We start from the raw sequence: 25,080 nt of genomic DNA, 5'->3' as shown, positions 1-25,080 counted from the left end.
TCTCACATGTGTAAATGAAGTAACAAATCCTACTGTATGAGGTTGTATTAGGAATTAAATGAATTTTCAATATGAAAGGGTCCAACATGGTGTCTCACCAATAAACTATGTTAAATATATGTAAATAAAACTGAGTAATAATATTATATTGTAACTTTATATTCAAAATTCCATAAGCTTTTCAATTAATATGTTTTGATCTATGTCCTAAAAAGCATTTTTGCAATAATGTGTATGATTCCATATACCTGATATATGTTTTCCTCTATAGGAGCGATTATGTTTTAATGCATAAATATAATTTGTTTACTTATTACATTTATTTGATTTTTTTCCTGGGCCTCCCACATCTTGGAAACTTATTATGTTTATTTTCTGTCTCTCCATACCAGGATGGAAAGTAAATGAAAGCATATGTTTTTGACTGTTTTGTTCACTTTTGCTTTCCTAGCCTAAAAACAGTACTCGGCATATAAGAGACACATAATAAATATTCTTTGAATGAGTGAATACAAACATCTTTTCCTTCAATGTGTAGAAGTCTTTGTTATAAATACAGCCATGGAAGACTGGGAATAGAAAGTGGTTAAGACTTGTATTAACAAATTTATTTCAATATAATTGTAAATACTAGCAAGAATGACAAATATAGAGTTAAATATTTAAGCAAAATAATGAATTTACAGTAAAAAATTGAATAAAGAGCTACGTTATAAAAGTACTATATTTCTCAGTTACTTACACATTTAAAAATCTTTACTAAGACTTACCATGAAGTCAAGAAATATAGCTCTTCAAAATATAGTAAGGCTGAATTAAAACTTGTTTTTTTTTTCACATAGCAGAAAGTTTTTTTCTGGATTTATTAAAGTAGCCATGTATTTATGACATCTTTTGATGCTCAAATACAAATCATATAGTAGACTTTGGATGTGTGTCATATATGACTAAAAGTTAAATTGCCTTCCTGGTCCAGATTTTGTCATTTTAGAAATATTATAGAGTCTATCATAGTGAATTATGTGTTCATTTTTGCACTGTAAGAATAAAATACAGATTCTTTTCCCCACTGGTGAAATGTACTCTTATTTTAGGGAATGTAAGAAGTAAATGGAAGGAATTTTCTAGGACCTATATCATATACATTTTCTATTTAAAACTTATCTTATAATTGCAGGACACTTTAGGGACCACAGGTTTCTGGATATGCAATGTGAGGCTTGAAAGGATGTCCCTCTCCAAATGAAGCTTTAGTGTACTTCTGTTTGCATTTTACAGCTGACTTAACTGAATCTCAAACTGATGATGGGAGGGCTACACATTTCTCAGAACTACTCCAGGTCACTGAGCATCTTCTGACTGTACTCCCAAACCGTACTTTGGGGCTATCCCAACCTTCAACATCTAATGATAGGCAAGTTCACTCACCTGTGGATTTATATACAAATAAGAGAGATAAAAAAGTAATAAAGTTTGCTTATCAAAAATGTATTCCTGCAGGGCGTGGTGGCTTACGCCTGTAATCCCAGCACTTTGGGAAGCTAAGATAGGAGGATCACTTGAGGTCAGGAGTTCGAAACCAGCCTGGCCAATGTGGTGAAACCTTGTCTCTACTAAAAATAGAAAAAATAGCTCGGCATGGTGGTGTGCCTGTAATTCCAGCTATTCTGGAGGCTGAGGCAGGAGAATGCTTGAACCCGGGATGTGGAGGGTGCAATGAGCTGAGATCGTGCCACTGCCCTCCAGCCATGGTGACAGAGCGAGACTGTCTCAAGAAAATTTTTAAAAATTAAAAGAAAATGTATTCCCAATAGAGCTTTGATGAAATAGTACCCACTTAAACAGGCATCACCTGTGTATATAGGTAAACCCCATTATCACCTATATCCCTCAATGTAATTTTCCCAAGGGCACACTTCACAACGTATAACTATATAGTATTTGTTTAATGTCCACTTCTCCTACTACTCTGTTCCATGACGGCCTAGATTTGTCTGCTTTGGCCATTGTTGTGTATGCAACTTACTGCCAGGTTCTAAATAAGAGAGAATGGATGAATAAATGAGCAAATGAATGAATACATAAATGTAAAGTATGAGCTTATTTTTTATAAATACACACATGCCCTTTAATTATTTAACTATTAGGTGGAAAAAAATCTATCAGAATATTTCAGTCAAAGGTTCAATATTTGCATCTCAAACCATAAAATAATCATGACCTCTTCATCTCCAGTGACTCTCCTCCACTTCGTTTCAAACACCCGCTCCAATGGCCATATCTTAGACATCGTGGTCTCAGAACAGTCCCTCCCCTGAAATTATAAAATGAAACATTCCATTCTTTGATTGCACTGAAGTGTCTGGCTCTTCTCATTTTATTTCCAATTTATTAGTTCTTCAGTCATTAGTCTTTTCACCTAATCTGAACTTTATTTTTTTTTTTTTTTGAGACAGGGGCTGGCTCTGTCACTCAGGCTGGAGAGCAGTGGCATGATCTAGGCTTACTACAACCTCCACCTCTCAGGCTCAAGCCATCCTCCCACCTCAGCCTCCCAAGTAGCTAGGACTACAGTCGCATGCTACCACATCCAGCTATTTTTTTATATTTTTTGTAAAGATGGGGCTTTTACCACCTTGCCAAGGCTGGTCTTGAACTACTGGGCTCAAGCAATCCAACAGCCTCGGCCTCTCAAAGTGCTGGGATTACAGGTGTGAGCCATTGTGCCCAGCCTTATCTTTCTACTGGCCTCTTTTTTCCTCAGCCTCTCTCTCTGCAGTTCAGATTCCATGGTCCAACACTCCAACCACCCTCTATCTAATATATTAAATTTCCTTGCTCTGCTGCACTTCCTTCACATCCACATGACAAAACATCAAACATTAAAGAGCCTGGACTCCACAGTAAATCCTCTGCCTTTAAGGAGCTAACAGCCCACCGAGAAAATCAGACATAAGCAACTAGTTATAATAAACTAGGATAAACCCAGTAAATCAGGAGGCATAGGATGCTGTGGAAACACTGAGCTAAGGGACCTGAGGGAGATCTCAGCAACCTGCCTGTCCTGCACCTGGGCTGGGATTGCTGAGAGCTACTGAAGAAAAGCACCCAGTGGGACAGATTCTGGATGGCAAAACCGATTCTGCCTCTGTCCTCTGGCTTGTTCTCGTCATTCTTTCATTTGCCTATTTAACATTTTTGAGCATTTTCTATGTAACAGGCATGGTCTTAGGGTCTGGGAATGCAACAGTGAAGCATCCTATCCAGGTTCTAGCCCTCACTAGGAGGGCTAGTGTTTTGCAAGAAGAGCAATAAACCATTAATGAAGTCATATAATTTCCTATGGAGATAAGGGTTCTGGTTTGTTAAAGAATGACCCAGGAGCTCTTTTAGATGATTTGGTGTTATTGCTTGCCTATATTGTGAATATTGTGTATGAAAGAAAATAAGTAATTAAATTAAATCAGTAATTTATCTTCCTGTCTTTTCCTTGCCTTGAAGAATTGTCTTTTTTCTCTTGAAGGTCCTTGCTATTGACCTTGAAGGCCAGTACCATGAATACTTTTTATTGTGAGTGGCAAATAGGGTCAGATAGGAAACAAGAAATGACTGGCAATGAGGATAAAAATGGAGCAATGCAATGCTACTTATTATCTTGTTAAGTAGCTAGTAGGAAACCTAAATGCAGTGAGTAGTGGAGAATTTAAAGGTTGATAACTCTATGCTGGTCTTTATACGTAGGTCCGACTTTGAAGAACTTTGATTCGGTTTACTAAAGCCATGTCAGGTAGGAGGCAGATGAGGAAAACTGGACTTAGTATAGACAGAAAAACAGTGCTTTTCTTGTTTTGTTTTCTGGGTGGATGAGTACCCTGACAGAATTTCAGAAGGCAAGACTTTTACTACCTAAATCTCAGTATTTTCTAAAAACCACAAGCCGTCCCTTCCATATTGCAGAAAAGAGGTTAAAAAAAAGAGGTAAAGAAAGAAAGAAAAGAAAAGAAAACAGTGAAAGTAACCTGAGTCACTAAGCCATAAGAGGGATGCCTGAGACCTGCCCTAAGGAGGCATTAAACCATACAGGGGAAGCCTGGGAAGAGAGAGAACTGTGAAGGCCTGAGCAGTGAGTTCTGTTCTATGGAGCCTGATCTGGTGTAGAAAGAGCAAAGAGAAGCAGCAACAGGATGGTCAAATAATGCTATGTGTAACTTAGAAAGAGAGAGCTAAGGTACAGAGAATGAAAACATTCCAGTATTGGAGAGAAAATTTCAGGAAAATTAATTTGTTGTGAAGACACTCAGTAAACAGAAAGGGAGTCTGTAAGCCTAGTTTCTATTAGAAGGGAAGAAGGCACAAAAGAAGAAAACAGAAGGAACAGTAGGGCAGACCCTGACTTGGACATCCCAGGCTACAAATTAATTAATTATAAATGCTGTAATGCCTTAGTTGCCTTAGTTCACATCTGAAATACTGATACCTTAGAGATTGGTCATGATTTTTCCTTATCAGAAGACTTTCCATCAAATCTATAAAACAGTAAACATATAATCTGAAGGTAAACTCTGAGAACTCCTAGGTAATCCCAATGTTTAATGCCCATTCTCCTCACTCAAAACTTTGGGACCATACAGTGCCTTTCTGAAAAAGGTGTACAACACACAGCTGTGTAACTGAAGGAAGAAGAGAGGAGGAGAGAAGGGAGAATGGAAGAGTGCAAGTTGCAAGACAAAAAAAAAATAAAAAATGCAACCTGAACAGTCTTGCAACGCTTCAAACTCCAGCAAATGCAGAATCATGCTGGGTGTAGCTTCGGCTCCAGTGAGGCTCCTTCCTTCTCCAGACTAACCCCTACGCATAGGGTGAATCTTGGAGGCAGAAAGAAATTAAAGGCAAAACTAAGAACACAAGGACAGCTTTTTCTCCTCAAGTGCATATCTGGGATCACCAGCTGTGACTTCTAGCCTTCCTGTGCCTGGTGTTCATTGTTGCCTGCCAACCTCCACCTCCCCTGGAATGCTCATTCTTTTCAACCAATATGAGGGAACCTATACTCTTTTCCTTTTCTGCTTCTCCTAAATTTTCCCTTTTCTCTCTTCTAGCTGTTTTTAAAAGTAGTATAAAGCATCTTTTTCAGCCTCCTCTTCAAGACTCCTTTGAGATGCCACCCACGTTGCACAGCTGTGGGTCAGCAGTTTACTATTTACTGTAACCTCACAGACATAACACAGATCCAACTGAGATTACAAAAACACAGGGATAGCTGAGAGATGGTGGTCTTGACAGTTTCCTTCATTATATCTGTAAGAATAAGACAGAACTTGAAAATAAGATAGAACTTGAAAAGATAAAGAGAATGTAGTTTGCTATTTTTTTTTTTTTTTGGACACAATTTGATGTGATTCCCTATTTTGGAGCCAATGAAAATCACTCCTGAGTGTGTCCCTCTTTAGTCTCTTCTTCTTCCCTCTGCTTTCCTCTTCCTTAGACTCTTCCCCTATCCCTGTCCTCTCTTTCTCAGACACTCACGTAGCACTTAACAGGAGGAAGAAGTTATTTTCTTTCTATCTCCAAGCCCTGATTGCTTTTGATGATGTTAAAGTAAATGCTCTCCAGCTGACTCTATGAGGTTCCTTATTGCCCTCTGAGTCTTACCACAGTGTCAGCAGTAGTTAAAGGATGTCCGTAATGAAAAAAATAGAGAATTGACAATCCACAATTATGAAATAACAAGCAGAGGACAAGGAAAGACCTTGTTCTTTTGAAGAATGTTAATATAATAGCAAGTCTCTGTCCCCTGATGCCAAAACAACAAGTTAATTCAGCAATTCAGCCTTAAAATAGTAAGTCTATACAGAGGCAATATAGCAGAAAGGAAAGAGCATTGGGGCAATTACAACAACAATATCAATACCTAAGCATCATGCGGTCGACCAAACATTTTCACAGATGCCAGAGACTCTGAATCTGAGTTTGAGGCTTTTCCAGCCACAACACAAAGCCTCCTGAATCTCAAGTCTCTATTTCCCCCAACCCCATTCATGATCAGCTGACACTAATTAAGTTCCACTTGAAGAACTTCATTTTCTTCGTCTGCAAATGAGCACTGACACCTTCCATCTACTTTTTGTGCTACTGTAAGAATCCAAAGTGACTCAGTTTAGACAAAAGCATTCCAAAATATGGAGTCTCACACAAGCGTAAGATATTACTAAAGAAATAGATCTTAAAGAATTGTCAGGCAAAAGAACATGTTGAAAAATTAACATAGCTTAAGTAAAAGCCCTTAAATTTTTTTTAAATGGGGAACAACAGCTTTTTTGTTTGTTTGTTTGTTTCTGAATTTTTGTATTATACTTTAAGTTCTGGGATACATAAGCAGAACGTGCAGGTTTGTTACATAGGTATACACGTGCCATCGTGGTTTGCTGTACCCATCAACCGGTCATCTACATTAGGTATTTCTCCTGGTGCTATCCCTCCCCAGCCCCCCACCCACCGACAGGCCCCAGTGTGTGATGTTCCCAGAAATACCATTTGACCCAACAATCCCATTACTGGGTATATACCCAAAGGATTATAAATCATTCTACTAAAAAGACACATGCACACATATGTTTATTGCAGCACTGTTCACAATAGCAAAGACTTGGAACCAATCCAAATGCCCATCAATGATAGAATGGATAAAGAAAATGTGGCACATATATGACATGGAATACTATGCAGTCATAAAAAAGGATGAGTTCATGTCCTTTGCAGGCACATGGATGAAGCTGGAAACTATCACTCTCAGCAAACTAACACAGGAATAGAAAACCAAACACCACATGTTCTCACTCATAAGTGGGAGTTAAACAATGAGAACACAAGCCTTTAAAATTTAATCATATTGTTTCATAAGGGTTCTGTCAAATTACATGTAGGATACAAAAAGGTAGTGTTTATATATGAGACATTAAATAATTTTAAAATACTAAATGAGCCACCATCTCTGATTATTCTCTGATAAAAACTCAGTGCTAGAGCAAATATATCATTATAAAAATGCATAGGGGCATGATGTCATACATACAATGAACATACTTCTTAGATTTGGGGGCTGGACCAGAAATTAGGCCATTTGTTAATTGTACAACTAAATATGACTTCATTTTTACTTTATTATAATGTTCTATAAATAAATTCACACATTAGGATATTAGCCCTTTATGAAACATTACGTTCTCTGTCTATGGCTCAGAAAATGTGGTCACCAGTGTCTATTCTTAGGGTCTTCCAAAGGTTCCCCTAGAAATTCCTGAATTCCTTGCTTTCATTCTCCATTCAATTTTCATTCTTCTCTATCTACTTTCCCAACCACAAAATGTGCTCTTCATCCTCCCACCTCCATCCTGCCCAGCTTGTGACCTCAGTTGTCCTCTTAGCTCTGCTGTCCCCTTTGCATTTCACTTCTGCACACACACACACACAGCCCAGAGTTCTGCAGTGGGTCATCATGAACGAACTTGTGGCAGCCAGCCTAGAATCTCTTTCTGGCACAGAGCAAACATGTCCTCCTTTGGGCAGAGTCCAGCCTAATGGAACACCTGCCGGATGTAAGGGCAGAATTCAGGCACTGATTTGGGGATTAAGAGATTCTCCATCCACTGCCTATCCAGTCACCACATTTATACCCCCTAGAGGAGGAGGATAGGTTCTAAGCCCATTTCAACTGTTTAACATTGTCAATCCCATGCATAGCATCTCTGGCTCCTGCCTTCTCCCCTTGGCGTTCAGATGCATGTAGCAACCAGTTCATCCGGATTTTCCCCAGAAATCCAGGGCTCCCTTGAGCTGAACAGATGGTTAAGGATGGATAGTCAACATCCTTCATGCAGGTGGCCCTGCATCTCCAGGGCAGTAAAGATCTGCTCCACTTCTTGTTGAATGAAGGGCTGCAGGATAGAGGCACATACCTGGCAAACCCAGAGAAATGTTGCCTTATCCTATTCATGGGGGGACCATGGTGTTAAGAAGAATGTGGGGAAGAGGCACCACACTCCACATAAAAGAAGTAGACCAAGTTTCCTTCAGCACACATTTATGCCTGGGCGTTTGTTCTGTTTTCTTGCTTACTCTTATTATCCTCATGGCTATTCACTCTCCGTGGCCTTCTTATCTGGTCCTTTCAGTTTACTGGCCATTACTGACATGCAACCTTGGCTATCCTTTGAGACAACCCTGGGTAACACTTTCTCCAACCTGACTGAGCTCCAAGAACTCTCCCTCCCATGCTTTCCCTCGAGAGGTCCCCCCACTCTACCCTGTCTACCTGATCCTGCTCATGTTGCCAGATGCTGCACAATCACACTAACATATCATAACACAACCTCACATATTCTTTCGAAATCAGCCCCGGAGATCTCCAAATTACATATTCATTCTAGAATGTTTAAATATCAGATGGCCAAATTCTTGCTCTCACAATCAAAAATTGACAGGAAATGCCAATATCTAAAATTCCCAAATATAAGCACTGTTTCCTAAAGGAAGGAATAATACATCATCTAATACTGATATCAAGTTTTCAAGTCCCTAAACTCTCTAATCCTTTCTTTATGGGACCAATTGTGTTGCAGAATAGCTTTTGGCTTTCTTCTGTGGCTGGCTGGAAAAGGAATTTCCTTTCCTAGAGTTCTAGTTTATTCTCAAAGGGTCTAGCAGTAGGTCTCAGTCAGGTCTAAAGTGGAAACCATCTCTTAGATGGTCAAACAAATTGCTTTGGTCTTCTTAGGAAGGCAGGAGGTGAAGACATCATTTGAATGAAGGAAGACCTGGGTGGGGACGTTGTTTGGGAATAATCAGAGTTTAAGAGCTGAATGGAAAGTACGAAAGAAGAATCCAAGGACTGCTGACCGCCACAGAGAGTTCTATACTGAATATACAACATGAACTTACACTAGATCTCGTTCATCCATTCATTCGACATATTACGTGCCAGGTATTGTGTAACCTTGGTCTCTGCCCTGATCCAGCTAACAGTAATTTATTGGAAAGTTTTGCTTTAATGCTAGATTTCACAGGGTATGGTTACATTACTATAAATGCTTGGTTACTTTGGAAATGTGCTTAGGATTATGTACACATTATTGGATAATGAGACATACTCCTATTTATATCCCAGAAAAGGGGCTTCTTTTTAAGATATTATTTTACAAGAAAAATAGGAGACAGTTCTAGCTTTTGAAGTTTATAGGTCTGACAGAATATGTTTCCACAAATACAGTTTATCTGCTCTCCAGCAAAACAAGTTTGTTAAAAGCAAACATGGTCATACTTTAATCGTTGTTTTTTAAAAGAAACATAGTACACTCACCTCCTTTCTTCCCTATCTTCATATACTCCCCCACAAGAAAACTAACTCTGCCTCAAACCTATCTGCTTTTAAAATAGCTTATGTAGTTCTAAAATACTTAGATAAGTAGGTTTAGCTTGTAAGATTGGGAGTTTCAGATGTGTTATTAATGTTTTCACTGTTTATTCAGAAAAACAAAAGATAGTTCTTAAAGATAATAACAGAGAGGGGAGTAAAGGGAAACATTCAAAATCACTTCTGCCCTCTGGGTGTGTCCAGTAGGGAAGGTTTACTGCTCAGTATGAAAGTCAGCTTTCTGATTGATGCTTTGCTAAGGTCGGGTAGTTCCTTCACTACTATAGAAAAGTTAATTTCCTGTTGCATTTTTCCTGAAACATTTGTGCACTTTGGCTAAATTAATACTAGATTTTCCACTAGGGAAGAAGTAGGCTTAGGAATTGTAGCTATTGGAATGCTATTATACTTCCTATTGCTTGTTAAAGAAATAGTGAAACATCAAGAGGAAACTCAATTGTAGCAGCACAATTTTGGACTCCTAGTGGCATTTTGAAACATAACTTTATAACTTGGCATTTGTATAGCACACTATACTATAAATTTTTAATGAAAAGAGTCCAGTAATCACATTTGTGTTTTATATACATACATATATAAATATATATTTATATAAATATATATATAAATATATATTTATATAAATATATATATAAATATATATTTATATAAATATATATATAAATATACATATTTATATATATATGTGTGTGTGTGTGTGTGTCTTCTTTTCCCAAGAGGCACCAAATGCAATGAGAATATTTTAATGATATCATTCTTTTGGATATGAAAATATATATTCCCCTGTCTTTTATAATCTCAATGTTTTTCAAAGTACTCTCAGCTAAAGTGTCTAATTAGATCCCATAGCACCTCTGTGACAGGCATTTCGATCCCTGGACCACAGACTAGGAAAATAAAACCCAAAGAAGTCACTTGTCCACGGTCACTCAACTCTTCATTATGGAAACTGGGATTCCCCATTTCAGTCCCAGGTAATTTCCCTTTCTCTTGGAAAGGGTGAATGGGTCACGGCAGGATCTATTTCAGACACATGAACTAATTTAACAGGTTGTTCTGGTGGTTTCTAGAAGTCTATGCCACCACCCTAACACCACCTACTTTTTCCTATGCCAAAAGAAATAAGAAATATTATGACCCTGGAGCAATATTATTTTTAAGTAAATTCCATTTTCTTCCCATAGTTACACATTACCATCAGGCTTCTTCCTCCACCTGACTCTCTCTTCCTAGATTGGCTACCCCAAATCCCTCTCTCAAGCATACTCAAAATATGCTCAGGTCAGCAATTACCAGCTTTAATTTGTCAAGATCAGCTGTGATGTATGTTACAAGAGACTGGCTATGAAAAGAACTAAAATATCAAAATTTGTGAATAATTTATGTTTAATAAATGAGGGAAGATATGTTGCATTCTGACTCCTGGCAGTCAAGGTGACTTTCTTGAGCAGATGAGGAAGTATTATACATATCCCTGGAAACCCCGTGGAACATGCTTGCATTTGACTGTATCTATAGGTGCCAAAAAGGAAAGTGGACAAGCAGCTTCAAACATTTACCTGAGCAAAATGTACTGAAGAAAACACAGGGTGACAATAAAAAATACATGCTATATATGCATTATTGAAGAAGATATAATGTAACATATACCCAGTGCTTGTTTTTGAGATGAGAGCTTAAACCCAGCTTCTCAGGGGAAGAAAGGACACACATAATATTTATTGAACATTGACTCTGGCCAACAACCATGCTTGATGCTTTCAAACATATGATTTTATTCAGTTCCCACAAATAGGGGTTAGTTACGTTTTCCAATAAAAGAACTGAGGATTTAAAAACGTAGATAAAATTTGCCAATTGTCCATAGCTAGGATAAAGCTGGAATTTGGACCAATGTATTTCACAATATACGCGTGATCTGCTAGGCTTCTTATTCAATATACTTAACAGGCTTGAGATTGAAAGCTGTGCTGAAGATTGTAAGATCTATTCTCCACAGTAATATGCAGAGTTACAGGGCTTCCCTCTTACCAAGTTACTCTGATTGGCCTGCACTATAAATGAACTGGTAGGAGTTCCTATTGAGAACACCCAGATAAAGATTAGGGACACCAAAGGTAGTTACATGTCAAGGAACACGATAAGGCCCATTCTGCACTTCCAAATCCATGTGTTCTTCTTAATAATTATTTTAATCCATCTATTATTTTGGATCATAAATACCCCTAGCTTCTGTTAGTGAATTTAATTGAAAGTTGAATAAATTTTTTTAAGATCCTTATACATGGCCGACTCAGTCTTTTATTGTCATATTTCTTTCCGAACTCCATACGTGATAAGTCTCCAAAAAGTGGAAAAGTTGACAAAGTTCTGTTTACCTTGCAAATTTCCAAATTTGGTGTAGTTTCTGCCACAGAACATAAATCCTATGTTAGAACATGAGCTCATTCTTTTAGTGAGAACAGATCCCTTGGAAAAAATATCTAAAGGAAGCCAAGGGGGAAAATGAAACCAAAACATTCCTTTCACCCCAAAAGGCCACAGACTCAAAGTTGATAACAGGAAGCACTTTTTATAATGTCAGTGTATTTAGTGGTTTCCATTTCAGAGGGTTTATCTTATATGAATTTTCAATTCCATTTAAACAAGAAACAGAATTGCTTAGAGGGAGAAAGAAGCAGAAGTTCCTGCCAGTATCTGAAAAAACAAGAGAGAACGACACATAAAATGATTAATTCTTTGATACATATGACATTTAATATAACTTGTTGAAATTTGAGCTTCATCAAGACTTCATTAAAATGTGTCTAATGTAAACAAATTTGAATTTGTTTAAATTCTCTCAGTATGAGCAATTTTTCACCCATATGCATATTTCATTATAAAAATTTAACATCGTTCTAATCAACTGTCTCAGATAAATTCACAAGCGTTAAATGCTCATCAGGCAGCCTAACTAATTCTACGTAAGTTGCATAACTGTTTGTGTGTTGATAACATCTCTTGAGAGCCTCCTATACATAAGCTCCTGTATTTAAATTCCATCAGCAAGATTTTTAAATCCACATCTTCCAATCCAGTTGCAATATAAAAATGTATAAAACGAATGACTCAATTTTAGGTAGGGTCAATCTGTTAAAAATGGAAATTCCTTAACAGAAATAGAGGTTAGATGATGGTGACAATGAGGATAAGAAAGAAGAGATGTAATTAGAAAGGCACAATGATTAGGAAAGGATGTTATTTTTACTATTATTATGGTAGATACTTGAGAATGTTTATAGGCTAAGGATTTCAATGAGACAAAGGAGCTGATGATAACGAGAAATCAATGATAGTTAATTAATCAAAGATAATTAATCAACTTTAATGTAGAAGTGGCATGATGATTACAATTAGCCAGAAGTCCAAGAGATAGTACAGTAAAGAGATCAACGGATACTTGTACAGGAAGAAGGAGAAGTGGAGGACTTTTGAGTTCAGCAAGAGAAAGAAAAGAGGGAGAAGGAGTTCCTCTCATATCTTGCCCTGCTCTAGAGTTGGCAAATTCAAATTCATCATTCACTTATTTATTCATTCATTGACTGAATATTTATTCAATGCTCACTATGTATCAGAGGCTGTTTTGACACTGGAGATGTAGCAGTAAGCCAATCAAATAAAGCATTTGATCTGAAGGAGCTTATATTCCATGTAGAAAGACAGTAAACCAATGAATAGAGATGTTACTTAGGTCCAAAATCTTAATCTCTTTCCTCCTATCTGCACTCAACTCACTCCTCCCCATCCCCAGCTATAACATGCTGTTCATCTCAGCATCTCAGACTTTAAAAAAAAACAAAAAAAGATTCCACGAAACTGAAGACTTGCCTATAGATAAGCAAGTCTGACGTTGAGTGATATATCAGGCTCCCTAAGTTTGGTCTTGATTCAAAAGATTCATTTTACTGTGAAAAGGCAACAGCTTAGAGGCTTGGGGATAGAGAGAGAAACTCAACAAAGCTTTCATCTCAGACATTTCTTATCCAAAGACTTATGTTCATTGCAGCAATTATTTATTGCTCACTGACTTTGTGAAGGCCAAATGTTAGGGTCTATAGGGTCCACAGAGAGGAGTGAGTCTTCAAGGAAATTAAATAATAATTATTTTCATAGTTAATATTTATTGAGTGCTTTCTATCTGCCAGACACTTTAAGTGCTTCATGTGATTTATCTCATTTAAGGCTCATGTTAGCCCGGGGAGTTGGTGATAATATATCCATATTCAGGTAAGGAAACTAAATCCTAGAGAGGTCAAGAAATGTGCCCAAGGTAACAAGTTAATAAATGGTATTAATTTGAATGCAGTGTTCATGTACTTAACTATTCTGCCTTCCCAAATTTATTAGTTTCCTAGAGCTGCTGTAACGAAGTATTCGAAGCTGGATAGTTTAAAACAAGAGAAGCTTGTTCACTAAATCTCGTAATTCTGGAGGCTAGAAGCCTGAAATAACAGTGTCAGCAGTTCCTCTGAAACTTGTGGTGGAATCCTTCCTTGATTCTCGAGTTTCTGGCGGTTTGCCGCAATCTTTGGTGTCCTTCAGTGTGCAGCTGCATGACTCCAGTCTCTGCCTTCAACATCACATGGCATTCTCCCTGTGTGTCTCTGTCTTCCTATGCTGTCCTCTTCTTTTTATTTTTATTTTTATTTTTATTTTTTCAAGACCGAGTTTCGCTCTTGTTACCCAGGCTGGAGTGCAGTGGCACAATCTCAGCTCACTGCAACCTCTGCCTCCTGGGTTCAAGTGATCCTCCTGTCTCAGCCTACTGAGTAGCTGGAATTACAGGTGCCCGCCACCACGCCCAGCTAGTTTTTTGTATTTTTAGTAGAGACAGGGTTTCACCATGTTGGCCAGGCTGGTCTCGAACTCCTGACCTCAGGTGATCCACCCACCTTGGCCTTCCAAAGCGCTGGGATTGCAGGTGTGAGCCACCACGCCCCATCTAGTGTCTTCTTATAACACCAGTCGTATTGGATTAGGGGCCACCTTACTCCAGTGTGGCCTCATCCTAACTAATTATATCTGCGATAATCCTATCTCCAAGTAAGGTCACATTCTGAGGTACTGGAGTTTAGGGTTTCAACATATCTTCTCAGGGATGGGGTACACAATTCAACCCATAATACCAATGAATGGAGTTAGCATATGGGGTTATAATAAAATAGAAAGGACATAGGTCTCAGTCCAGTCCTGTCCACACTGTCAACTTGTTATATTACTTTGAGAGAGCCACTTTCTTTCTGTGGCCTTCTTTCTCTTCACTTAAAAAAGAAAGATGTCACCACTCCCTAATCTCAAGTACCCAGGGGCACAAACACTGCAGAAGGCCGCAGGGACCTCTGCCTAGGAAAACCAGAGACCTTTGTTCATGTGTTTATCTCCTGACCTTCTCTCCGCTATTATCCTATGACCCTGCCATATCCCCCTCTCCGAGAAACACCCAAGAATCATCAATAAATACTTCATAAAAAAAAAAAACACACAACAGTGAAAGCCCAAAGACAGTAGTAACCTATCTTCAATGGGCTGAGCAAAAGTAACTGTTAGGCTAGAATTCTATTACTGGAATAAGGGTAAAATAAAGCATTTTCAGACAAATAAAAAAAAGAAGAATATTTGCCATCAAAAGAACTTCACTAAATACATTCTAAATAATATACTTCAGGCAGAAAGAAAATGATCCCAGATAGAGGGTCTGAAATGCAAAAGTGAATGTAACAGTAAATATGTAGGTGAGTTTAGGCCAGGAGCAGTGGCTCACACCTGTAATCCCAGCACTTTGGGAGGCTGAGGTGGGGAGATCACTTGAAGTCAGGAGTTCGAGACCAACCTGGCCAACAAGGTGAACTCCATCTCTACTAAAAATACAAAAAAAAAAAAAAAAAAGCAAAAGCTGGGTGTGGTCATGCCCTTGTAATCCCAGCTACTCAGGAGGCTGAGGCATAAGAACTGCTTGAACCCCTGAGGCAGAGGTTGCAGTGAACCAACACTGCACCACTGCACTCCAGCCTGGGTGACAGAGTGAGACTCTGCCTCAAAAAATATAGGTGCATTTGAACAAATATTTACTGTCAAAATAATAACTAAAAAACCAAATAAATCAAACCAAAAATAACAATAACTTGTTTTATAGGGTTTAAAAGGAAAAAAGAATTTACATGACAACAATGGCATGCAAATTGGGAAAATAAATTTAATAAATAAAATTAAACAAAAAAAGATGTTGAACTTAATCATCTCTAACTTATTTGCAGTTCTAACATTCTAATGTTCCTTCACTCTTAAATAGTTACAATGAAACATAAGTTTTGTTAGGGACATTTAAGCACACATCCACTTATGGAGATAAGGGCTGCTATGATGAAGGAGGTGAAACTTCATAGGTTCTCAAAAGCTTTAAGAATGATCATGAAGATTTCTAGAGGTATTGAGTAGAGCAGGCTCCCTGGAGGAGACTCCTGACAGAAGGAGAGATGTGGGAGTTTAGAAAATAGGCTGTTGGCTGGATTATAGATTACACATAGAGACAGGGTAGAGATAAGGCTGGAAAAGTATGTTGGAACATGCCAGGATCAGGCTGGTTTCTACTCAATTGAGCGTGCTCAACGTTACAACTCCTGAAGGCTTTCAGCAGAGGTATTAATGGGACCTGTGCACAGACTGTTTAGAATATGCAGGCAGATGGAGGGGTAACTGGTTAAACCACTGAACGAGTCTAGGTTAGTGACAACGAGGACACAGCATTGAGATTGTGAAGGTAGATGCTAAGATTTTGGAATCTGATGAACTGTTATCTGAATTAATTTGGAGAACTAGAGAAAATTCCACTTTACATAGCCATAAAGGCTGTGCTCATGTGACATTTACTAAAATTATAATAGTATAATAAAGGGCTAAATGCACAGCATGGTCCCCGAGAGAAATTAGAAGTTAGAGCTAAAAAAGGAGCACCATGTCTACAGGCAATATATAAACCACAAGGAGGAAATCCAGATCTGGGCCAGATGCCAAGGAGAAGAGGAAGCAACATGCAAGCTGGTTGAGACTAATGTTTCTGAATAAGGGCTGTGAACAAGGCAAGAATGTTTTGGGCTTTGCACAACAATGTAAATATGATTAACACTAATTAACTGTATACTTATAAATGGTTAAGAGGGTAAATTTTATAATATGTGGGGTTTTTTTTACCTCTATTAAAATTTTTTAAGGATAATTCCTGTTTTTGTTTTGTTTTGTTTTGTTTTGTTTTTGAGACAGGAGCTTGCTCTGTCACCTAGGCTGGAGTGCAGAGGCATGATCACAGGTCACTGCAGCCTTGACATCCCTGGCTCAAGCAATCCTCCTGCCTCAGCCTCTCGAGTAGCTGGGAGGCTCCAGGCACATGCCATCAATCCCAGCTAATTTTTTTTTTTTTTTACTTTTTGTGGAGATAGGCTCTCCCTATTTTGCCTAGGCTGGTCTTGAACTCCTGGACTTAAGTGATCCTCCAGCTTTAGCCTTCCAAAGTGCTAGGATTACAGATATGAGCCACCACTCTCAGAGTTATTGAAGAAGAAGAAGAAGGAGGAGGAGAAGGAGAAGAAGGAGGAGGAGGAGAAGGAGAAGGAGAAGAAGGAGAAGGAGAAGAAGAAGAAGAAGAAGAAGAAGAAGAAGAAGAAGAAGAAGAAGAAGAAGAGGAAGAGGAAGAGGAAGAGGAAGAGAAGAGGAAGAGGAAGAAGAAGAAAAAAAACTGAAGAATGTTGTGGCCTTTCTAATTTGGAGCTCGCCATGTCACTCAGTGGCAGGCCTCAGATTTGGTAAGGAGCCAGTCCAGATGGATTTGGTGAGGAGCAAGGTATGGGGAAGAAGAAAGAAATATCAAAGGTGTAAAAACTATGCATCTAGGAAAATGGTGGTTGGGTGTCAGGTCCTATTCATGGAAATAGGGAGATTAAGAGGAGTCATTGATTTGGGCATGAAGTTTGTGAAATAAATTATTTAAAGTTTTGTAGTATTTTATAATATTCTAGAAAAAGGTAGCAGGAATTTGAAGAGGTAGGTGATATGTCATCTGCCAAGGGTGAAAATTAAGAATAGGCAAAACTGATATATTCATCAAGGAAAGGTATAAAACGAGGCAAAGATCCAAGGGCCTAAAGTTGGAAATGTCTACCTGTGTCATCAGAGAGAGGAAATGAACTCAAAAAGAGACCACAAGTTTTTCAGAATAACCTTGTTGTGTTGTGGAATTCAAAAAGGAAATTTCAAGAAAGAGTCACTTCCTAATAGCAGAAGATGCCTCAGAGAAGAAGGATGTAGATTGAAAATAGATCATTAGATTTGGTAATAAGGGGTTCACCAAGAAAGGTTTCAATAGAAATGAACAAATGAAAAGAATAAGGAATGGGGAGAGGTAACAAGGAAGTACATGCAAAGAGAACCAGTTACAGTTTCTCTGAAGGGAAGTAGAGAGACAGGGAGCATATCATATTAGGTAGATTGCCAGGTACAAAGAAAGCTTATTGTGGAATTAGTTCTACACATATTTGCTGGCAGGAGGAAAGATTTGAAATTGGCAATATTATAAGTAATAGAGGGTAACGGTGGAGCCAATTTTGAAAAAGGTTGAAAAGGGGGTGTTCAAGAACACACATGGAAAGTAAGATTTGGCAAAGAAGAGGCATTTTGAAACAGCCTACCAACTGGTCTTCCTGCCTTCAATTCTACTCCAGTCCATTCTGCAATGTGTGTTCGCACTTTCTCTCTAATACACTTAGGTATTTATGCCAGTCTTTGCTTAACATTCTTCAGGGATTCTCTGTTGCCTTTGGAATAGAATCCAGACTCCTTATCATGTGCACATTTCCAACATTCACTCTGCTGACTTTTCTACTTGGTGTATTTGCCTTCCTGCTTCCATCAGTAAAAACAACAACAACAACAACACACACACACACAAACACACATACACACGGTATAACGAATACTGTGAATTGTCCAAATGTATCAGGCTATCTGGCTATTTCATTTCTTATTTGCATATGCAGGCTATTCTGCATGTAATACTTTTTTCTTTCTCTGCCCTCTCTAGTTCCTTCTCAACATTCAAAAAGTAGTCTTCTAATTATCAGTTTCCTATCACCGTGTTAATTTACTTGTCTGTCTCACAGAAGCTTTTATTTCTGTATAACTTGTATCTCATAAAGAGGCTAATACATACAAATTGTTCAATAAATATTTACTAAATGAATGAAAATGAATAAATGAAAGGTATCAGGAGGAGAAAGGGTAGAGATGAAGCAAGGTTCTGTGGGGGATTTTTTTTATTTAAAGAGAAGGATTCTCAGTGAGATAATTACAACATTTTTATATAAAAGAAGACGGGCCTATTCCCAAGAGTGCAAGCATTTTTTGCTGGATTTTTGGTGGATTTCTAGAAAGCAAAGTTATCAAACTACTGCCACAGTAGTGAGTAGGTCACATTGCCTCATCTACTACTCTAGTGTGCACTACTCGCCATTGTTGTGGTCATCAAACTAAGGACAGTGTTTTCACTGTCTCTGAAGAACAGACCTGGAAGCTCCTACTCACAGTACTGATTGAAAAGGAGGGTCCACCTCACCTTTGCACCTGCAGTACGACCCCCATCCAGGGGCTAGCTTCTCTAGTGGCTGCCCTGAGAAGCCAAAAAACTCAACCTGTAAGTACCATGAGAGGGACTCCAATCAATAAAAGGCAGGAGAAGAGATCAGGCGATAAATTGCTTGTCCTTTCTGCTCCTTTCATCTGGCACCTGTACTGAGACGTGGTCGTTGAAGAAAGCCTCTCTGGAAATAACTTGCAATAATGTACTCCCTTCTGTTTGCTCTCCCTTCTCTGTTCTTTCCTCACTTTTGTGTCCCTGGGATTGCATTCTCCAATAAAGTGCTAGCATGCAGGTGTTTGCCCCAGTTCTATTTCTAGAAAACCTGGGCCAAGTAAGGAATTTTGTAGAAATTTTCAAATGTTAAATATACTATTTACTATTAGAAATGCAAACAAGATTAATTAGATCATTTTCAATGAGAACATCCACTTATTTGCATTGGGCTGTGTTTCGATCCTTGAGAAAGTAGATGCCATATAGAACGGTCATTTAAAGAGAAGGGAGGGTCAAGAAGACATGGGAAATGAATAGTCAAGCAACAGTCAACAAAATAGTAGTTCTCATTTTGAAGCCATCAACAGGAGGTAATCAGAAACACATGGCTATGGTGAGTATAAATGTATTCCCCAAATAGCAAAGTTTCCATTAAAGGAGCATATATTAAGGAGATTTTCTTTCATTGTTTCTAATTTAATGTGCTTCCTGTGCTATGAAATGTTAAAGTGTTAGATGCTATAAAATAGATAAATCTATTGAGTGACCTACTTTGATGAAGACAACACATCTGTGTTTATATATTAAATTGAAATAATTTTAAGACTTGGCAGATAGTCAGGCAATATTCAGACTACTGATGTTGAGAGAAAACTCAGAAAGAAGTGACAAAAATACATCTGCTTAGCCAAGCCCTTTGGATTATTCAAATGGAAAAATGAATTAAAGTTTGGCAAGAAAGAGGGAAAGTACTTCCTCACTATGGAAAGTTGGCATATACTATACCATGATTTCAATCCATACTGAAAACAGCTTTACACATTGAACTAGATCCCATGTGTAAAAGTGTGCAGGGTAAAGTCACCCACGATCAAACATTTGGTAGTACAGAACCCTCCATTAGGAGGCTGACAAAGTACAAAAGGTCTTCTCATAGATATAACTGAAACAAAAAAGGCTGGGAAATATGTATTACTTATTCAATGAATAAAAACTCTGATCCAAGAAGTTTTTATTTCTGTGTATTTACTTTGGTTTCTGAATGTTTATCCCTGCAAACACTAAAACATTCACTGAAACACTTGTTCTAATATGCTCAGTTGAAGCCTTTAATTATGATTTTTTGCTTTTAGGTTTTTAAATCTAGATCCAATTTACACATCCTGGTGGGGCAGTTAGTTTAACATGTAAACATACTGGTTGTTAAGCATTTGTAGTGGTTCTGAGCACGTTTTAAGTTCTGAATATCTGACAGAAATCTATAATTTTCCCCCCAAAGATCTTCACATACACCTACATTACAGTATTTTGCATAAAATGTCATGGATGTACACATTTTATACATCTAAATACATTCTGGAATCCATGAACCCTAGGTCAAAATCAGCTGCTTTAAGTAACTTTTAAAAACACTTAAAGCAAAGATTTGACTAAATAAAAGTAATAACAAAATCCAAAATTTACAGATAGAAACAATGCTACTTCTGTAAAATGCCTCAAAGCTAATTGTAGGTTTTCAGGAAACCTATATAGCATCTAATCAGTTTTTCTAAATGAACTTCACAAATAGTTACTTTAGAAAATGATCAATATATTGATCCCAAAAGCTTTCTCTCTTCATTTTAGCCATCTGAAAGAGTATCTAATAATTTAAATTGGAGTATGATTTGACTCTTTTTTCAAAACATATAAGTAGAATTAATTTGTATCTGGTTTTAATTAACATGTGTATGATACTTTCTTTCTCACTTCCTTTCTGTCTCAAATAAAAAGTGGCTTTAATCCAGAGGCTGGCATAGGTTAAAAATGGAGTGACACGGCTAATGTTTGGAAATCTACTTTTCATATCCACTGGGCTCCTGAACTATAATTGTAAATTTAGAATCTTGCTTAGAGTTAAACTACTTAAGACTGTGAATCATTTGTAAACCAAATTCATCATGTGTTTGGCATTTTTGGTGAAGAAAATTCTCAAGTGAATGTTTTACAACAGCAGCCAGTAAGTTTCAGATGGTTTATAAGTAGTAGGAGATTCAAAGTTGAAATAGAATTTTCTATGACAGCCCACAAATAACAGCTAACATATGCCTAAATTACAAACAAAGCAGGAATCACACAGAGTGAACGAGGGGAATAAGAAAGCTGTAAGTTCATGAATAAAACCTTTTCATTCAAAATTCTTAGCAAAAATTTTAGGCATTAAATAAGAGCAAGACTATCTCAACTATTTTTGAAGAAATTGCCTTTCTCAATATTGGAAACTAACAAGAAATGACTTTAACAGTCACAGTTTACATCCATTGTAACTGTGATATATTCAGGAAAAGAACAAAAGTTAATGCTAGTATAAATGAACAACAACAACAAAAATACACATTCTTCAATCACTTTACTGTGCCTAAAAATAGATGTACAATTTCAGTGGCAGTTTCATTTTAAAATGTTTCAACTTATATTACCTACTATTCTTTGTCATAAGATAGTTCTTGGTCAAGATGTTTCTTGGCATTACGGATAACAAATGAAGTCACTTAAAAGTTTCAAATTTTCTTTGTTTTAACTTAATGTTATTTTGTATTTCAATAAGTTCTTCTAGTTGTGGTTTCAAAAATTATTACAAGGGCTTTGAATTGACTTTTATTTGGAGCATCAGCCCTGCAGTAGGAACCAAGCAGCTTGATAGCTATTGCTCTGGGGATGCATCATGTCATAATGCTAATCATGTGACCTACCTAAATGGCACTCAGTGTCAGGCTCCTTGTTCATAAAATGCTAATAATCATATCTACTGTACCTGTCTCACAGGGCAGTAGTCTGAAACGAAATAAATAAAAGAGTTTTTAAAAGAAGTGGTGCTGGTCAATCGTAGAGGTTTTGGTAATAATGGTAGCAATGGAGCTGGTGTTCAAGTAGAAATTCTACTTCAAACGGTAACCGGCATCATAAGATCGACAAGAATCTACTGTAGATATAAGATGCTACTTACAGAGCCCTCAATTTTTTTGCTACAATACTACTTGTTGTAACATAAAATTTAGTAGCTTTGCCACCGTGATTTTTTTTTTTGCGTGGATTTTTTTTTATTTGTTCATGTTCTGTTTTACACTTGACTATGTTACAGGTCATTATTTTACTGATAGGCATGAGGAGAGTGGTACATTAAAATAGAAATCGTATGTTACTTTGTGTGCTTTTTGCGTTTTTTTTTCAACATTTGACAAGTAAGATTAGTAAGTTTACCTGAATAGTATAAATATAGAATAATCTGTATTTCCCTGATCCTATAAACAATAAAACACATTGTATCAATTCTTTTGAAGAAACCTATTATCCTATTATTTTAATGCTTTCGAAGTAAATATATTGCTTTAGAAATGTGGTCACCAATTAAGAATCAATCTAGCTAGTTACAAAATGAAACTTTGGAGAATCTTTGAGTCTGGAATGATCTGGGCACTCACACTAACTGCCTTGAGAAAAGAGACACTCAAAGTTTATCAAAGTTTTTGAATCTTTGATTTATGTTTTTGAATTGTAAATCCTCAGATCTCTTAGAATCCTGATATTTTAGAAAGAATCCATATCATTTTATGACTCCTCCAAACTGTCGACTTCATTCCACTGAAATGAAGTGAAATCCTAAGAGATAAAGTAAGGCCAGAACTTTCTGGAAGTAACTATAAGAAGTTGAAGCTTATGTAACGTGTTTCCCTGTCATCAGGTCACTCTCTAGGTTGTTTACACTCTGGATCCCTTTCAGACCTCATGGAAGTTGATTTTAGTTTTGTAGAAAGGACAGAGAAGTAGATTGCTGTCTTTGCAGAAACTGTCTCCGTTAAGTTTATGAGAGTCTTACCTTTCCGGTTTCCTGGGCATTACCAGAGAGATGGAAGCACTGTTTGTCCTGGGAGAATCCTTTCTGGCATCTGCTTGCCTGGGTTTCAGTGGATGTGTGTGGGACAGCCCCAGGGGCAGCGGCTGTGAGCTTCCTCGTCCCTCGGAGGGTCAGAGTCTGGTAGAAGAGACAGATTGCCACCACTAAGCCCACCAAGAAGGGTCGGGGGCAAAATCGCCGACGACAAGGGAACACTGGGCGACAGACCATGACCAGTTCAGCTTCACTTGGCCCCTGTCCACGTTGCGGGAAAAGTCATAGCAGCTATTTTTTGTCAGCATGAAAAATACTAATCTGTCTTCTTTTTCCCGAACTCCAATCAAGTTTGCTTCACCCCTGCTTAAGAATTTTCCAAAGGGTTGTGCCAAAGAATCACAGGTCCCGAAAGTCTGAGGCATTTAATAAGAGCTCTTCCATGGATGACAGTCAAAAGTGGATGACCTGAGTTTAAAAAAAGACATCAAATAATAATAGTTGTAACGAATAACCTGAGTGTACCCCAGGCTGCCAAACTGTTGCTTCCAGCAATGCCTTATTTTCACATCTTTAAACTCACAGTAAAGGAGTCCGACTCTGCCTCAGCTTTGCAGGAAGAGAGAAAACAATACCAAAGTAAATCTGGAGTCTGAAAACAGCACTGAAGAACGCAAAAGATTAAAACCCAAAGTGCCTGTTGCACAGCTGAACTCAGGCCAGGTTGCCTTAGCAGTTCCTCAATTTTCCTCCGGTTTTAAAGCAGTCTTGCTTTCAGCCTTTTGTACGCTTCCCTTCATTTAGTTTTAATTTCCCACTGTCCTGTAAGTATTCACGGCTTTTAACATAGAAAGGGCATACGCAATTTGAATGGACATAGTTACTGTCAGGGTTTTTGCTTGAATTTGTTTCATTCCGTCTCAAGTTCAAAGTTCTATGTACTTACTCAGTTTTCATCCTTTCAGCCAGAAAAAAAAAGTTTCCATGATTTCCTAATGGATTGCTGATGAAAACCACTCGGAAGGAAACACCCAGTCGTATGACTCCAATTCATCTCACACACACACACAGAGACACACACACACACACGCACACAGACATAAACACACGCGCGCGCGCCCGCTGCAAGCCCGGCGGGAGCAGAGGACCTCGGCATCGCAGCCACCCGGGGCCGGGCAGAGCGGGGCGGAGCTAAGGCCGGGTTCCTCTGGCCCTGGGGGCTGCTGGAGCAGCGCTGTCAGCTCTGGGTCTGAAACCGTGGGCTTCCCCACGTTGGAAACAGCAGCTAGCATTTCCCCAAATGAGGCTGCCCACCCAGAGCTGCAGAATTTAGAAACGTATCTGATGTCTGATCCTCTATGCAACTTCTTTTTCCTAATACAGAATTGGAAAAACAAATAGCCTTAGCCAATTGGTGACAAAGGTCGAGAATGAGACAAGTGAACTCCATGAGTGAATTGGGATATTTTTCACTCCAGGGAATTGTGGTTACTCTTCTGAGGATAAGGTGGTCACAAGTACTGTCTGGACCTCAGACAGCAAGCACCAGAATAACTCAGTCGTCTCTCTGTGTCTTAGTATGGAACTCAGATCACAGATGTTCTTATTACTCCTTTCCTGGACTAATTAGTTGGGTCATTCAATGATCTGATGCTTTATGGCCTGACATTTTGCTCCTAAAATGAGTTGATTATAGCAGGTGTTGGGGGTAACTTTTGCCCAGTAGATAAAGGTACACAGTGGGCTTTGTCCAGAATCAGCTCAATCTAATTCTGTGCAGACCTTCGGGTGGACGCAGCTAATAGTGCAGTTCTGCAAACCCCCTTCCACTTTTGCTGAGGCTGTCAAGGGGAAAGGAAATCAGTCTGGAAATCAGTCCTTGCTTTGCGAACTCTGGATACC

General features: G+C 38.1%; 1 protein-coding gene across 4 annotated transcripts in view; it reads right to left on the bottom strand.

Annotated features, from left to right (window-relative positions):
• Nucleotides 1-24,538, bottom strand: part of CPED1 (cadherin like and PC-esterase domain containing 1) — a 315,286-nt gene extending 290,748 nt beyond the window's left edge. The window contains exons 1-2 of one of the 4 annotated variants that reach the window (XM_054495963.2): nt 24,125-24,538; nt 23,167-23,646 (exon numbers count right to left, since the gene is read on the bottom strand). In XM_054495963.2, coding sequence (XP_054351938.1) covers nt 23,167-23,415 — 249 coding nt within the window. In that variant the 5' untranslated portion in view covers nt 23,416-23,646; nt 24,125-24,538. Of the gene's footprint in view, nt 1-23,166 lie in introns of all 4 variants that reach the window. The other 3 variants (XM_063667799.1, XM_063667798.1, XM_063667800.1) reach the window with 3 other exon arrangements.
• Nucleotides 24,539-25,080: the final 542 nt, after the last annotated feature.

This window comes from Pongo pygmaeus, chromosome 6, assembly GCF_028885625.2.
Source record: "Pongo pygmaeus isolate AG05252 chromosome 6, NHGRI_mPonPyg2-v2.0_pri, whole genome shotgun sequence".
Lineage (NCBI taxonomy): Eukaryota > Metazoa > Chordata > Mammalia > Primates > Hominidae > Pongo > Pongo pygmaeus.
This window is presented reverse-complemented; position numbering and strand designations above follow the sequence as displayed.